Genomic DNA, 15,225 nt, shown 5'->3' with positions numbered 1-15,225 from the left:
ATGCCTATCCCGCATCCTCGTCGTCGATACCCTCGTTCGCTAGGGTTTTAGTTGTATTAGTGATGTTATATGTATGATACTATTCGGGATGTATTAGTGATAACTTATAGCGTTTTTGTTTTTGCAGACAAGGAGCCCCTCCACCATCCCCGCCGTCGTCCCCGTCACCGACCCCCTCCGACCTCGAGGTGAGACTAGCCAAATCTCCATGTCAATATGAGTCCTATAAGAGCATCTCCAGCCGTTGGCCCTCCAGGAGGGGCTAAAAATCGCCCCCTGGGGGCGCACCGGCGCTAAACCGCGCGCTGGGGGCGTGATGCCCCCCAGTCGCGGCGCCCACGTTTTTTTGAAAAACTTAAATACGGCGCAAGCACGGCTCAAATTTAATGCAAACATCGGCGAGTTCATTCAAATTTAAACATATTTTACAAAAAAAGAAAAAAAAACTACTAGGGGCTGCTCCTCACCGTCTCCATCGCCGCTCCTCGCCGTCTCCCTCGCCGCTCCTCGCCGCCCGCCGCCCGCCCTTGCAGTTCTACATGCCGAGGAGGCTGTAGAACCGCGTGTAGTTGCCGTCGCCGTCGTCGTCGTCGCCGCCGCCGTCCCTGCTGCATCCCTCCCCTGGTTGGCGCGGCGGGTTGGACGGTTCGGGGGCGTCCTCGTCGTCGTCGCTGTCGAGGATCACGACGTCGTGCTCGTCCTCGCGCCCACGTTTGCGGGCTTCTATCTCCTCCAGGGCCCGGCGCTGCCGGACCATCTCGTCGCGGTAGTAGTCGTCCCGCGCCCACTGTAGGGCCTCCTCGTCGGAGAAGCCGCGCCGGGCTATCTCCTCGTGCTCCGGGGGGAGGCCGGGCTCCGGCTTGGGCTCGACGAGGACGAAGCGGCCGGAGGGGGGGTGGAGTCGCCGATGCAGACGCCGGAGCTGCGGGTGCGCGCGCTGACAGGCATGTCCTGGGGCTCCGGCTTGACGGGGCGGAGGCAGGGAGAGCCGGACGAGCGGCCGGACGAGGAGGAGGACGCCCCGGGCCGCTCCATGCGCCTCGGCGTCCAGGAGCTCCCACGGCGGCGTGACAAGGACGGGGGAGAGGGGTACTCGAGGCGCGGCGTGTTGCCGCCCTCGATGTACTCGAGGACGGCCTCCAACGTGCGGCCGGGCACGCCCCACCACCGGCGCCGGCCCACGAAGTTGAGCCTGCCGGAGGGCACGACGTCATTCGTCGCCTCGAGCTGTTCGGCGTGGCGGCGGCGGAAGTAGGGCTCCCAGAGAGGGCTGTCGGGGGTGTACCGCGGGCCTTCCCTCGCCGCCCCCGGCAGGGACGCGCGGATACGTGCGATCTCCGCACGCCGCGCCGCCCCGGTGGGTGGTGGTGGCACCGACACGCCGCCGGCGCTGATCCTCCACGCCCCGGGCACCCGCATGTCCGGCGGGACCGGGTACTCGGCCTCGAAAAGGAGGCGAGCCTCGTCCTCGTGAAGATGGCGGCGCCCGAAGCCATTCGCCGCCGCGCCGTCGCCTAGGAAGCGCTCGGCCATTCTTCTGAACTGGAGACGGCGAGAGGAGGCGAGGGAGGAAGGGGGAGAAATGGGCGTGTCGGCGGTGGAGGATCTGTGCGTGTCTCCGGCGCGCTGGTGGTCGGCTTATATAGGCGGAGGCGCCGCGTAGTACGCGTGGCCGGCGCGTTACGCGTGGCCGGCGAGGGGACGCGCGTCGCCCGGCCTTCACTGCGCCGCCCGTGAGGCATCAATGGAGGCTGACCGGCGCGGCAGCGCGCGCAGCTTTGGCATTGATTCGCCACGGGGAACGAGGCGATGAGGACGACGAAGCGGCGAGAAGAGAATCGAGTCGCTGGCAAGGGGGGCCCGCGGCTCTTCGCGCCAAAAACGATTCGCCCGGCGCCCCCGAGCGCCCCCCAGCACGCCGGGTTCGGGTTGGGTCCGCCGGCGCCAATTTCGGTCCGAGCCGGCGAAAACTGGGCCCTTGGGGGCGCGACTGGGCCTTTTTTTGGCGCCGACGACCGAAAAATCGCCTGGGGGGCCTTGTTGGGGGCGCGGCTGGAGATGCTCTAAGATATGATGTAGATAAAAAATATGTATATCTTGTGTTGCTCAAATAGGATATGTGGTTGCCCAAGTGGCCGGTCATGTTCAGATTAGACCTCCGAGTGACCTATGTTTTGCCGGAGTGTTGATTAATTTCCATTCCGGCAAATTTCAGGCGCTCGATATGTCCTGTTTTAGCAAAGGTCATGTCGGAATTTTCCGTGAATTTTGGCATGACTTGTGCTAGAATATGTAGGAAATATCGAGTGGCCTGAATTTTCTAGAAAGATAATTAAACGATATTCCGGGTTGACTTTAAGTCTGTTGAGGCCGAAGAATCCCGACTGTTGTCGTCGGGGTCGTTTCTCCTTCTTCTCCGGGTGCTAGACCTTTGTTATGCACTAGGGGAAGGAGGAGTAACGACCATCACTGACGGTCACAAATGTCAGAAAGGAATCAGTGAGGGAGAGTCTCCACCATATATGAGAGGACAAAGAATCCCGACTGTTGTCGTGGGGGTAGCTTCTCCTTCGTTCCCGTGTGCTAGACAATTTGGTGTAATGCACTCGGGAACGAAAGAAGGAGCTACCATCACCGACGGTCGAATATATACACCACGTGAGTTGAGAGTTTTCAAGAAAAGACTCGTTAGACCGATAGTCAACCCGTGATGAATAATGAACAAGCTGAGACTTTTAATTGTACAAGTTTAATCTTTGAATTATGAACATAGGAAATGTCGTCAGACGAAGAAGGTCCCGGGGAGTGCTCCTGGTGCGGCGACAACTGGGGGTTTCTGCGACAGGCCTCACCTGGACGAAGGTCGGTGCTTCAGCATTAAGCTCGAGGAGGCCTTTGATTGTGATACGGTAAGCTACGACGCAAAGTGTTTTTTCGTAATTAAGCTCGACTTATACTACTTCAACGTGTAATTTTCGTCTTTTACAATTCGACTAGCTTATCCCATGCCATGCAAGACGCTATGCCTTGGAGAGGATGGGTTTTGAAGATCATGAGAGGAATGAAACAAAGAAAATTAACCTAAGGACCCATCATGGTATGGATTTTGAGGTAAATCTATACAATTCTGAGAGCGTATCCCATTTTGGTTGCTCGGATTGGGAAGCACTTTGCAAGATGTATGATTTTCAAGAGGGTATGTTTGTCACCATGGATCTTGGTGATCCTGACATCGACCAAGACAATTTGGACATTTGGGTCCTTGTTGATACGCTTCTAATTCTACCGCTATGTGAGTTCCTGAAACATAGTTATTAAGTAATTTATATTGTTTATTTCAAAATAGTTGACAACTTATTTCCATTGATAGCTTACTTTCATTCTTCAAAGAATGTGCGGAAGATGGTAGACAGAACCAACTACACCGATGGCTCTGAGTTAACTTATCAGGAGAAAAGTCATCTGGTCGCATATTGTACTGATCTTGAGAATTACAATGCCTTTTATCGAACTCCTCCAAATTATGGTCAATACGTGCCACTAGTGCACGTGTTGAACCACGATAACTTCCATGGAGATATCCTGATAAGATTTTTTACTATTACGACATCCGTGCATCTTTTGCATACTTCTAAAACTGAACTACATTGCTAACTACGAAGTTATTACTATGTTTTTCAACAGAAAATCCCAATGGATTGTGTGCCTCATTTGATGTATCAGAATGGTCGCCTTGATGTTTTGAACATACAGACAGGTCGTCCTACGAATCTCACCTGTCCATACCGGATTTCTAAAGCCGGTGAACACATGATAATCAAAGAATGGAAAAAATGTATGGACAGTCGTAAGGAGGTTCTTGGAAGCAACATTGTGCGAAAGGCAAGAATTGGAGACATGATAATCTCCATTCTCCATAATGGAGAGTCAGGGGCTATCTTGTTTTATGCTATTTTACCTAAGATAATATAGTAGGTCCTAAGAGAATGTAGTAGGTCCTATGAGGTACAATATGTTTATGAGAGTTGATGATGATGAGTAGTTGTGATTATGTCTAGTGACCAACTTGTATGTGATGTCTCATTGATGAAAACAATGATCATGAGGAGGTGTTGTATGACAATGATGTATTATGATAATAAGTTGTTAATGATATGATGATGATGATGATGATATATTATATCATTGGGTGAAAGAACCGCGGATTAGTTTCAAGTGGATGTCCATCCACTTGAAACTAGTCGACGGTTCTTTGTCCCAATGATGTAATAACTCATTATGATGTAAAATCATTCTCTAAATTGCTCCGGTATGAAAACTTGTATAAAGGTGTATGAATACAACATGAAATAAAAAGAAATACGGAATAATAGTAGTAGCGCGTGCTAGGAGAAGCGCTACTACTAATTACCAGTAACGCTCATAGTACAAAGCGTTGCTACTAAGTCGATATAGCAGTAGCGTGGTCCAACCCATGCTACTGCTAACCTTTAGCTATAGCGCTTTACTAGTAGCGCTGCACCCCGCGCTACTGATAGGCCTTAAACATGCGCTACTGCTAGGGTTTTCCCTAATAGTGTGCACGCACTACTCCCGAGTAAACACTAATAGGGATGAGGAGGGGAACACTCTTTCGGGGATTCAGTAGTTACGGAAGATATGTTCCCCTAAAACTAAAAGTTGAGACGGTTTTGGGGGGAAAGTTCAGTGAGAAAAAAAACAGAAACATGAAGGAATAAATTAGAATGGAAGGAAGTACCCTTTTTTCTCTCTTAAAATAGGTTTTTTCCACACTTTATAGATACAAGCCACCCGGCCCTAACGAAACATTTTCCTCCTCTCCATCCACGAGTGAGTCCCATACTAGGGTTTCTCTGCCTCCTGCCGGAGCCGCCACCGATCTGCCTTGTCTCCTATGGTCTTAGGGCCATGGCGGCATGGTGCATCCTGGCCCTTGCCGGTGGGAGGGCTCATGCTGCGTTTTGTTGTTGTTTTTCAGGTTGTGCGGGGGTTTGATGCGTGATGTTTTTACACTCATCACAATGTTTGTTTAAACATGATAAGCTTGGAACTACGAGAAAATCATCTGATATTGCTACTAATGACTAATGAATGTGAGAGATCACGAAATCCTTTGTCTAGTTTGTTTTCATAGAAAAATTAAATTATGGGGATAAATGATCACATAGAACGAAACAAATTAATGGAGAAGGGGTGGAAGGAATTGAAGGCGCGACAAGGAGACCAGAGCGAAAGACGGCGTCTAGTATGAATGCATGCGCTCACACGAGTGCCCGTACATACCAAGTGCCCACGGCTCCAGGAGGTCCAACCCAACAACATTTATGAAGGGCCCCGTACCAGAATTGTGGATGAGGGCGAACAGAACGTCAAGCAGAACACTACATAAGCCATTTTCCAACCCTAGTCGTCGCCATTTCCACTCTTACCACCATAGTCGTCACCATCACCATCACCGCAGCATCCCCCCTCCAATTTTAGCCATACATGTAATGGTGTATCGCATCTGGCAACCGTTGTAAGAGATATTATCAATTCATCTTTATGTCTTCTCTAATGATTTCCTCTTGCGAGCTGGTTGTCATGTGCGAGTAATTCGGTAAGGAAATAGGTTGAGATATAGTCTTGCAACCCTATGTACTTGTATAAGGGGTCGATGGAATGACTCTGAATTATTAATGTCATGTATGTGTCTGATTGCTACAGAGTTGTCTCTTGTCTCTTTATCGTTCTACGACCCTGCAGGTACCCAGGATCTCGGAGTTCAATCAAGGAGAAGGTTAGGACGAGTTCAATCAAGGAGGAGGTTAGGAGCAGGGAGGACGCAGAACGCTATTCTGAACATCGATGACAGAAAGATTTAGTACGGTAGCGGAAAGTCAATCCTTGGGGATTCATGAGGTGTAGTCATTAAATGCCTGGTCGTTTTGTTTGAATTATATTCCTAATGACCTAGGTAACCCCGCGAGATGGTAAAGGTCTGCAGTTGGACAACTAACTCTTGATGCAGATCGCGCACCGGCGAAGAAGTAATTTGGACACATCCTTCATTTCATCGCGTTGCAAACACATCTTAACAGGTCCCTTCCACAGCATATAAGATCACGATGATCCCTAGCGAAAATATATGATTGTAAGAATCAAAACCTCATAGCCTGGTCTGTTTCAATTATAGTGTTTACACCTCTAAGATTGTTAAGGCCTGGTTACAAGAACTGAAATTTAATTCTCTCGTAAAGACTTGTAGAGCCTCTGACGTAGTGGATACGATCGAAGAAGAAAAAAAGGCACACGACCTAGTGGAAAATCCAATGTTAAGGTGAGCCTATTCTCCGTTTACACAGCCCGTAGGCGTACTTTCAGAATACGCCTCGTGCTCTGCTTTCGCTACTAGGTTCCGCCCACAGAACCCAATCAGCGGAACTCGGAAAAAGATCTCCGCTTTGCCCTGCCTGCCTGCGCCGGACGGAGCCACCCCACCCACCCAAGCGACCGGAGCGGCGAGCGGCGAGCGGCGGAGGAAGGGAGAGATGGCGGCGACGGGGGAGGAGACGGTGCGGGCGTCGCACATCCTGATCAAGCACGAGGGGTCCCGGCGCAAGGCGTCCTGGAAGGACCCCGAGGGCCGGGTCATCTCCGCCACCACGCGCGCCGACGCCGCCGCGCGCCTCGGCGACCTCCGCGCCCAGATCCTCGCCGGCCGCGCCTCCTTCGCCGACCTCGCCGCGCAGCACTCCGACTGCTCCTCCGCCCGCCGCGGCGGCGACCTAGGTACGTGCGCACGCACGACGCGATGCGCCGCCTCCCTCGCCCCCCGCCCCCTCCGGCTAGATTTGGTTGCGTGGCCGCTACTAGGATTTAGGGTTGCTCCGAGCCGTCGATCCGGCGATTCGGCGCTCGGTTATTTCCTAACATGGGCAGGGGTCAGGAATGTACTATTTAGGATGTACTATCATCATGATTCATGAATCAATAGCACTGCTTTTTATGGGGTTAACATTAGATCCAAGGAGGCCAATTTCTGAGTAGGAAACTGATTTTTAAGCAAAGATAGGCGGATCGATCGGCCAGCGTGTTTTCATGACATCCCTTCCTCGATCCACCAACTAATCATGTGTGTCATACTGTGAAGGGAAGTGATGCTATTTCGTAGTACGAAGTGGTGATTGCTGTGTGTAGTATGTAGTATGAATGAATATGGCAGCTCAAGGATAGCTAGGTCTAAGCTAAGAGGACGATGGATGGGGTTCACTTGAAAGTGCATAAACATTTTTTGTAAGATTGTAACTTGTCTTTAAAACAAGAATGCTAAACATTCAATTGGTTGCCCCAGCACACGCCTTTTGTTGGATCTTTGATGTTGATTATATCTGTGAGAAATAAGTTGGCCGGAATTGTTTCGTAGTGTTAATTGTGATCTCTTACATTTGCATGCCTCATCATTTCCTGATGTTTTGATATTAAATATAGTTGAAGTACGCCATACATTCCTGTGCTTTCCTGCTCCTGGAATACATTCCTGTGCTTTCCTGAAGCTAAGATTGTCATGTTGCCTAACTACTCCCTCCGTTCCTAAATACTTGTCTTTCTAGGCATTTCAACAAGTGACTACATACGGAGCAAACTGAGTGAATCTACACTCTAAAATATGTCTACATACATCCGTATTATCACAGAACCTTGCCTTGTTGTGTTGTTAGACCTATATATCAGTCTGCTTCTCTTCCGTGAAATTTGTACTCTTGCTGATTAGGGTGAAGAGTCGCTACCATGGCGCTGCAACCATGATGCTATCGATTGATTGTTACATTTTATCCGCTCAATTAATTCCAATCTCTGTGGAAACACATCAATGATGTTCATTCATGGAATTCTTGCTGATTGCACCTCTTGACGTTCCACCACAACTGCGTCTTGGTAACCGTTATCTTGCTATGAATCCTTGATAGGCACCTTTGGGAGGAGGCAGATGCAGAAGCCCTTCGAGGACGCCACGTATGCTCTCAAGGTGGGGGAGATCAGCGACATCATCGACACCGAGAGCGGGGTTCACATCATCCTGCGTACCGCATAAGGAGAAAGAAGAAGCCCACGCCGTCACCGTCACAGCACCCTCTGATGTTATCTAGCCCTTTTCCTTCTTCCAGGGCCTGCGGCTCTTCTCATTCTGGCAGCCCCAAACTTGAATGAAGAAAAATGTCTTGTATCGTCTCACCATTTTGCTACGGCCATTAGAGCTGGTTGATACCATCATCACAGGTCAATGTTTGAGCTTATGATGTCTTGATCGGGAAATGTTTTTTTTTTCTTCATTTCATCTGTGATAAATCATTTCAAATGAATGTTGTATGCACCATGAAATCTCTCCTACTTATAGTAAGGTTTTGATGTTCATTCGGCCAATCTTACATGCCCCCCCCCACTCCCACCCTTTCTCCGTATTGATTTTTTTCCTTCCATTTATGATTTTTTACACCTTTTTTTTTCCTGAAAACTGCATCGATTTTCCACCTCATATTGACTTTCCAAATAAAATTATGTTTTCTTTGGTAAATCGAGTAAATGCTTACCAAATAAGGGTATAATATAAAATCATTTTTAACACAATCACAGTATGTATGGGTAGGTACAAGGGTTTACTAGCAATTATTTTTTTACACAATCACACTATGTGTGCAGGTAAATCATCAAAAATACAAAGGAACATGGTTCCATGTGCACCACATGAATAGTATATTTGAAAAAAAAATACAAGGGAAATTTTAAAAAATTCTAAAATTTTGGGGTATCAAACCTGGTCGACCATTCTACTCATGTGTGAAGTATTGACGCTTGTGGTATTCTTAATGGAGAAAATACAATTGAGACTATACTATTCATTAAACAATGTTTTTTTAATATAACTTTGATTTTGACATTTTTATCCAGAATACCACGGCTGTCATTTCTTTGTGAAACTTCATATGTGAGCATATTGGTTGACTATGTATGTTACAAAAAATATTTAGATTCTTTTGATTTTTTCAAGTATTGAATTTACTATTCATAAAGAATTTTTGAATTTACTATTCAAGTATTTTTGAATTTACTATTCAGATAGGAAAATAAATTGGGAATACATTTCTCATAATTTTGCACGAAACCTTCCAAATCGTCCAACAGGTCTGTGTTGACCGTTTGAGAGAGAGAGAGGCCATATTTTCACTGATGAGAAAATTAAGCGATATAACTGAGGCACCAATAACATAAATTAATATGTTTGGTTGTATAGAGAACTGTTATGGCTTGCAATTAGCAGGATCCTGCATTCTTCAAATAAAAAAGCAACCACCATTCAGAAAGAAAGAAGATGCAACAGCATCATGATGTTGCACAATACTACTGAATAATCATTATGAGGCAGGCAACATGGAGCCCCTGCTGAATTTCAAACTAACTGAGAAGAGACGCGATCTGATGCTTGGGAGCGATCATATAAACTGCTGAATAACCATCATGCGACATTCTTCTAGCCGTTCTCAGCGCGGTCGTACGAGTTGGACTTGTGCTTGGGCGCGAAGGTGAACCCTTCCGGGACTTTGCCGAGCAGCAGCTCCGAGATCCTCACCTGCGTATTGCATGGAGGAGGTACATCAGCTTCCCAATCATGTTGCAAGTAGTTCATCAGACAACTGGATGGAGAAAGAGGAGGGCAGCTGGCTTACCCAGTCGGCTGCTGAGTCGGAGGCCATCAGGGTCTCGAGGTCGTCGCGGCCGCAGTAGCTTGGAGGCCTCCAATTCAGCTGCTGCGGGACGACGTCCAGCAGCCCGACCGGGATGTACCGGCACGTGTAGCCCAGCCATTCTAGTAGGAAATGGCGTGTCGTCTCCACACCTGAAAACATGTTGAACTATAAGTTGAGAATGAAGATAATTATTTGCAAGACAATATGTTTAAACGATGGGCCATACAACTCCCTGTGAAAATATGGCAAGGAAAATGTCCAAATTTCTACATACTCTCAGAGCTGATAGGACTCACCTTTGGTGTCAGAGCCCCAGTGTTCCAAACCGAACCGTGTAAATTCTTTCAGAATATTCAATCTCTCGCCTGATGTGATATCCCAGTCCCTTTGTTCCTTTATCTCAGTAAATATCCAAGGCTGCCAAGCATCAAAACGGCATGCATGAGCACCAACACAATTTAATACAATAACCCATAAAGGGCAAGCCCATATAGACATTTTCTGCCGACTATGTGCTACATTATGTTTGAAAAATCGATGCATAGGTTGTTTCAAACATCTCATCTAGTACAGATATGCAGAAAGGTTATTAATTAAGCTAGTAAAAGCATTACAAAAAATGTTAGGACCTGAGAGCATTCAAGTAATACCGAGTTTGCATGTATCCTCCTGAATTAGTACCGATTACATGCTACAGTTTACCTTGTCTACCAGGTATCAATTCAATGTGAAGTATGCACAGTCATCAACCATTTGGCAGCTACGAACAGGGACCAAATGTACATATTTTAAGAATAATTGGCATCTGAATTTTTTAGATTTAAGAAGAGGGATAAATGAGACATTCGTAGAAGAGGAACAAATGTGAAAATTACAGTTTATATGCTGCAGTTGAGCCACAGCAGAAGACATGCAAAATAGTTATTTCAATTCTAGAATGGTTATAAGTACAAGGAGTACCATTCACACAAAATACAAAGCAGACACATGGAGAGCATTAAACAGTGTCACAAATATCCAATGTTTTGCAACGATGAATAGCACTTATTCTTATGGCAGATGACCATTGAAATTTTGGTCGAAAGTTTTTGAAGACTAAAAACTGGAGCATAATTCACTGATCTAGAACTGAACACAGTTCCAAGCTAAAATGTGGTTCACAATCATGCTTTCCCAAAATACTCAGAACCATTTTTTTTCTCATAACATATATCAAATTAAATCATGTAAACAGCTGTACATACTAACCTTGACAAGCGCACCTCGAGCAATCATGCAAGTGGAAATTTTGGAGCTGCCAGAAACATGCCTGTTCCAGTCGGTAAAGGAGAATATATCACCATTTCCAATGACATGCAAGTCGTCAGGGGCCTTCTGTGCACACTGGTTAATATAGTCCCAATCGGCATTTTTGCTGTAGCGTTGTTGCCGCGAACGACCATGTATTGTTATGGCTGAAGCACCCCAGTCATAAATGTCTGAAACTAAAGAATCAGCACGGTTCCTGCCTTCGAAGAAAGCTGTTCTTACCTAGAATCAAGAAGCAAAGACAAGGTGAGCACAACAATTCTGCTATATTTAATATGTGTGTTGATGAAGTACCTTAACAGTTAAAGGCCTTTTAGTAACGGCAGATGATGCTTGAACAATACTCTTAATCCTCATAGGTTTGTTAAGCAACGAGGACCCAGCACCCTTATTGACAACTAAATCGATTGGGCAGCCCATATTTATGTCAACGAAGTCAAACGAACACTCGTTATCCACAAGTTCAATTGTCCGTGCCACTGTATCTGGAAAAGCTCCACAGATTTGCACCCCAAACAAATCCTCTGATGAATGTCTTCGCAGCAAAGCCCACTCTGAAGCTTGCCCCTACATGAAACATATCCATATGAAATGACATCACAAGGAATAAACAGATGATAATTCATTAACCTTGGCAGCATTTTGTAATGGATGTAAGAAATTAAGTCCACTCAAAGACACAAAAAGGGCATATGTTACATATGATGATGGAACAGACCAGCAAGCTGCTTTGTTTTCTAACCTGCATAAGATTTGTGCACATAGCCATTTCCCCACAAGTAATATCAGCTCCCAATGTTTTGCACAGCCTCCGGAAAGGAAGATTTCCAACAGTGGTCAAGGGAGCAAGGTACAGCTTCTCCCGGAAATCTATTATCTTCCTTTCACGTAAATGAGGTGTTTCGACTAGGTCAACTCTGCAAGAGCTTGGGATATTTAAGGGCACTTCCAATCCATTAACTAAATTAGGATCTTCAGGCTCCGTCTTAGTGTCATGAGTACCTAACCCATAATGTTCGTAAAAAGGTTAATAAATGAAACCATACTATGAGCAATAGGAGCACTTAAAAGAATGGCTCTTAAATCCAGAAACAAAATTACCAGCTCCTCCTTTGTTAATTTCAACAACTTCAATCTTTGACTTCTTTGCTGCCCTTGCAACAGAGTCGCCATCCAAAGGTTCTCCCCCCAATTTATCCATTTCTTCGCACAAACTGGAATCATGTTCCACATTCACAGCAGTATTGCAAGAAGATTCAGTTTTTTCATCACCATTCAGTTCACATGATACGTCTGGATTATCATGATCAGCGCTCCGATCTTCAGCTAATGCACTTGCTTTAATCTTGATGACTTCCTGCATTATGAAACACACCGATTGAGACTAAATGAAAGTATTATCATGTGACAGAACTCACAGAATAGATCCTAAAACAACAGATTCTGCACCAACGCCCTATGTTGCATCAGAATCTTCATAACAATAACTTATAATAAAAATAAAAAGTGGTACATGACATAATAAATTTCAATAGCCATGTGTTGACAAGCATTTTGAGGATCTTATACCCATATCAGTATCAGGCACATAGTAACTGCCAATCCTAAGAACATACATCTCTTCTATGTATTTAAGAAGTGGAGTATGAGAGGACCACTATGATTTACATTTGGAGATGCAGTAAAATCACTAGGCAAAGAAATTCCAATATTGCCAAAATTAGGGCTACGACTACTATATGTATTAGCCATTCCCACCTAGCAGGTGATAACCGGTAACCATTAAATATACAAATTTTAACCCGTACAAATGCAATGTGCTCCAATAAACATAAATCGTGCACTCTGTGTCCATTATAACAAGTGTAAAAGACAGACCTGATAGACAATAGAATTCAAGAAATTTAAATTATGTACCTTAAGACCAAGATGTTTGATCTGCTCACTGGCCCTGGGAAATTTATATTTGGTCTTCCATAAGAGCTTTTGAACATCTTTACTCAAAGTGTTTATCTCATGACTTTCAGAAGGTGCATGGTTATCTTTGTGTGTACCAGAAAATCGGCAAGTTAGTCCATACGGACATGGCTGCCCCAGAACAGTGAATGGACATGTTCCTTCAAGGTCAGCTGGTTTCTGCGAAAGTAACAAAGAGATCAGTTATGAGTTATAGGTTCAGGGAGAAGACCAAATCAAGAATGGCCAAACAAACAATACCTGAGCCAAATAAGCATCTATGTCATGGGTGAAACGGCAAGAAGCACCAAATTTGCAAGCGTCCACATTTCCACTTTTGGCAACTGCCACACAAAGACGCAACACCGACTCCTGTTCCTGCATAAGTTGCACGTAACGTACCCAAATTAAGATGACGACCAACAGTTTGTAGTATATGTTGCCTACATAACAAATACACAAAGGTCTGCCATGTTCATGGGGCACTACGAAGCATGCAGATATTTATGATAGGAGCGCATAGCAGAGACAAAAAGTGATGGGAGATGCAGGCATGTAACAGGGGTAGTTCAGAGGCTGCTTAGCAACAAAGATGGTACATAACTTGAGTTACATAGATCTTACTACACTACTAGTAAGGTAGCCCCAAATTCTCATTGAAAATCAAAGCAGGCCATTTTATATCATTACTACAACCAAAGACGGAACATAACGAGTGTTAAGTCACTTCCAACTTAGATAGCAAAAATTGCTGGCATGGACGCCAAAAATTGCAGGGATTGGGGTGCACACTTCCAGCTTATAAAGAGCGATGAGTGTTTAAAGAAAGCGATCAGTCTGACAAGGACACAGGACATGCTCAGAGTGGTAAAGATCATAGTAACAAGAGACATCGTGGCCACACAGGAATCACAAAAGTAACAATTACTCGGGTATATATTATATCTATCCACAAAAGGGAACTTGCATTAGAGAGAAATCCATAGCCCACAGGCTTGCTTCTTTCATAAACTATAACCAATGAAACAGAGCATGCATTCATATAGGCCAGTGAAAATTTCCAGTCCTCGCGTTTGTATTCAGTAAGTGGTTCTTGCTCACAACTTCTGTACTTACTAGCCATTAGTGTCGAGGCAAAACAAATCTTGTCAAGGCAGGTTCACCACCAATTTCTAGAAACTATTTAGCCTGAATTCCTCCAACAAACAAATTTTTCGGACAACCGATAAAGCACGACCGAAGTGCCATCAAACACCGGAGTAACTACACGCAGGCATTACCACAAGCACCTGGCACGCGCTGCTTCACAACACTACGGACTACGTTGTGGGGCATTACCGCGAGCACCTTGAGTGCACCACCGTCGTTACCTGCTTGCGGTCGCGCCTGAACTGGCGCTTAGACTTCTTCTCGAGGGGGGCGGCGCCGCTGGCCCTCCTGCCGTCCTCGCCGGGGGCGTCGCGGACGGGGGCCGGGCGGAGGAAGGCGGGCTTGACGGGCGCGACGCCGCGGGCCACCAGCTCCTCCGGCGTGGGGGGCGGAGGGGGAGACGGGTCCGCGGCGACGGGGCAGGGCTCCGGCCGGTCGTCGGCCGGCGCGGTGTCGGCCATGGCAGCTGCGTGGCGGCGGCGGCGGCGGCGGCGAGGGGAGTGGAGCTACAGCCTGCGCGTGACACAGGAGGCTGCGCCGAGGGTTTTATGCGGCGGAGGTTTTTTCGCAGTAAAACCCATTTTGGGATGGCAATTTACAAAAGGTGAAGGGCCAATGCTGGAAATATTTTTTTAGTGCAAAATTTACACCAGGGATCAGATCTATTATAAAAAATCACCGAAAATACAAAGCATCTCAATCAGACATAATAAAAACTAGTAGTATGCCCGTGCGTTGGCACGGGCTTCTGAAATATTTTGTTGAAGGTATATAAAATAATCCATGTAAAATATCACAGGAAGAGACAATATAGCACGGACACAATTGCATAATAATTGAAGTCTACTTCACTTGTAATGTAAACTGATAACAAAAAGGCAAATTGACGATGTATACACATAAATCGATGATCCAACTAAAAATATATAACAAATTATTAAAATCTACTTGACGGCCTTTAATTTTGTTCTGGTTATGTGTGTGCACATGTATTGTCGTATAAAATTCGATGAATTTTCTGTCCTTTTGCAACGACGTCGCCTTAACATTCTTGTTAATGGATTCC

At 46.0% G+C, this 15,225-nt stretch overlaps 2 protein-coding genes across 2 annotated transcripts; one reads left to right on the top strand and one right to left on the bottom strand.

The window, feature by feature from the left end:
* Window positions 1-6,438: 6,438 nt before the first annotated feature.
* LOC109760373 (peptidyl-prolyl cis-trans isomerase Pin1) lies at window positions 6,439-8,424 on the top strand. The gene is made up of 2 exons (XM_020319204.4): window positions 6,439-6,792; window positions 7,971-8,424. Exons 1-2 carry the CDS (start codon window positions 6,552-6,554, stop codon window positions 8,093-8,095), a joined length of 366 nt encoding a protein of 121 aa, XP_020174793.1. The 5' UTR covers window positions 6,439-6,551; the 3' UTR covers window positions 8,096-8,424.
* Window positions 8,425-9,237: 813 nt separating this feature from the next.
* Window positions 9,238-14,751, bottom strand: LOC109760365 (tRNA-dihydrouridine(47) synthase [NAD(P)(+)]-like). The gene is made up of 10 exons (XM_020319197.4): window positions 14,381-14,751; window positions 13,272-13,388; window positions 12,972-13,190; window positions 12,156-12,411; window positions 11,797-12,056; window positions 11,349-11,621; window positions 10,995-11,276; window positions 10,043-10,163; window positions 9,726-9,895; window positions 9,238-9,628 (listed from the first exon to the last, which is right to left on the bottom strand). Exons 1-10 carry the CDS (start codon window positions 14,618-14,620, stop codon window positions 9,530-9,532), a joined length of 2,037 nt encoding a protein of 678 aa, XP_020174786.1. The 5' UTR covers window positions 14,621-14,751; the 3' UTR covers window positions 9,238-9,529.
* Window positions 14,752-15,225: the final 474 nt, after the last annotated feature.

This window comes from Aegilops tauschii, chromosome 2 (genome assembly GCF_002575655.3).
Source record: "Aegilops tauschii subsp. strangulata cultivar AL8/78 chromosome 2, Aet v6.0, whole genome shotgun sequence".
Classification (NCBI taxonomy): Eukaryota; Viridiplantae; Streptophyta; class Magnoliopsida; order Poales; family Poaceae; genus Aegilops; species Aegilops tauschii.
Note: the sequence above shows the minus strand (reverse complement) of the source record. Positions and strands in the feature narration are given on the sequence as shown.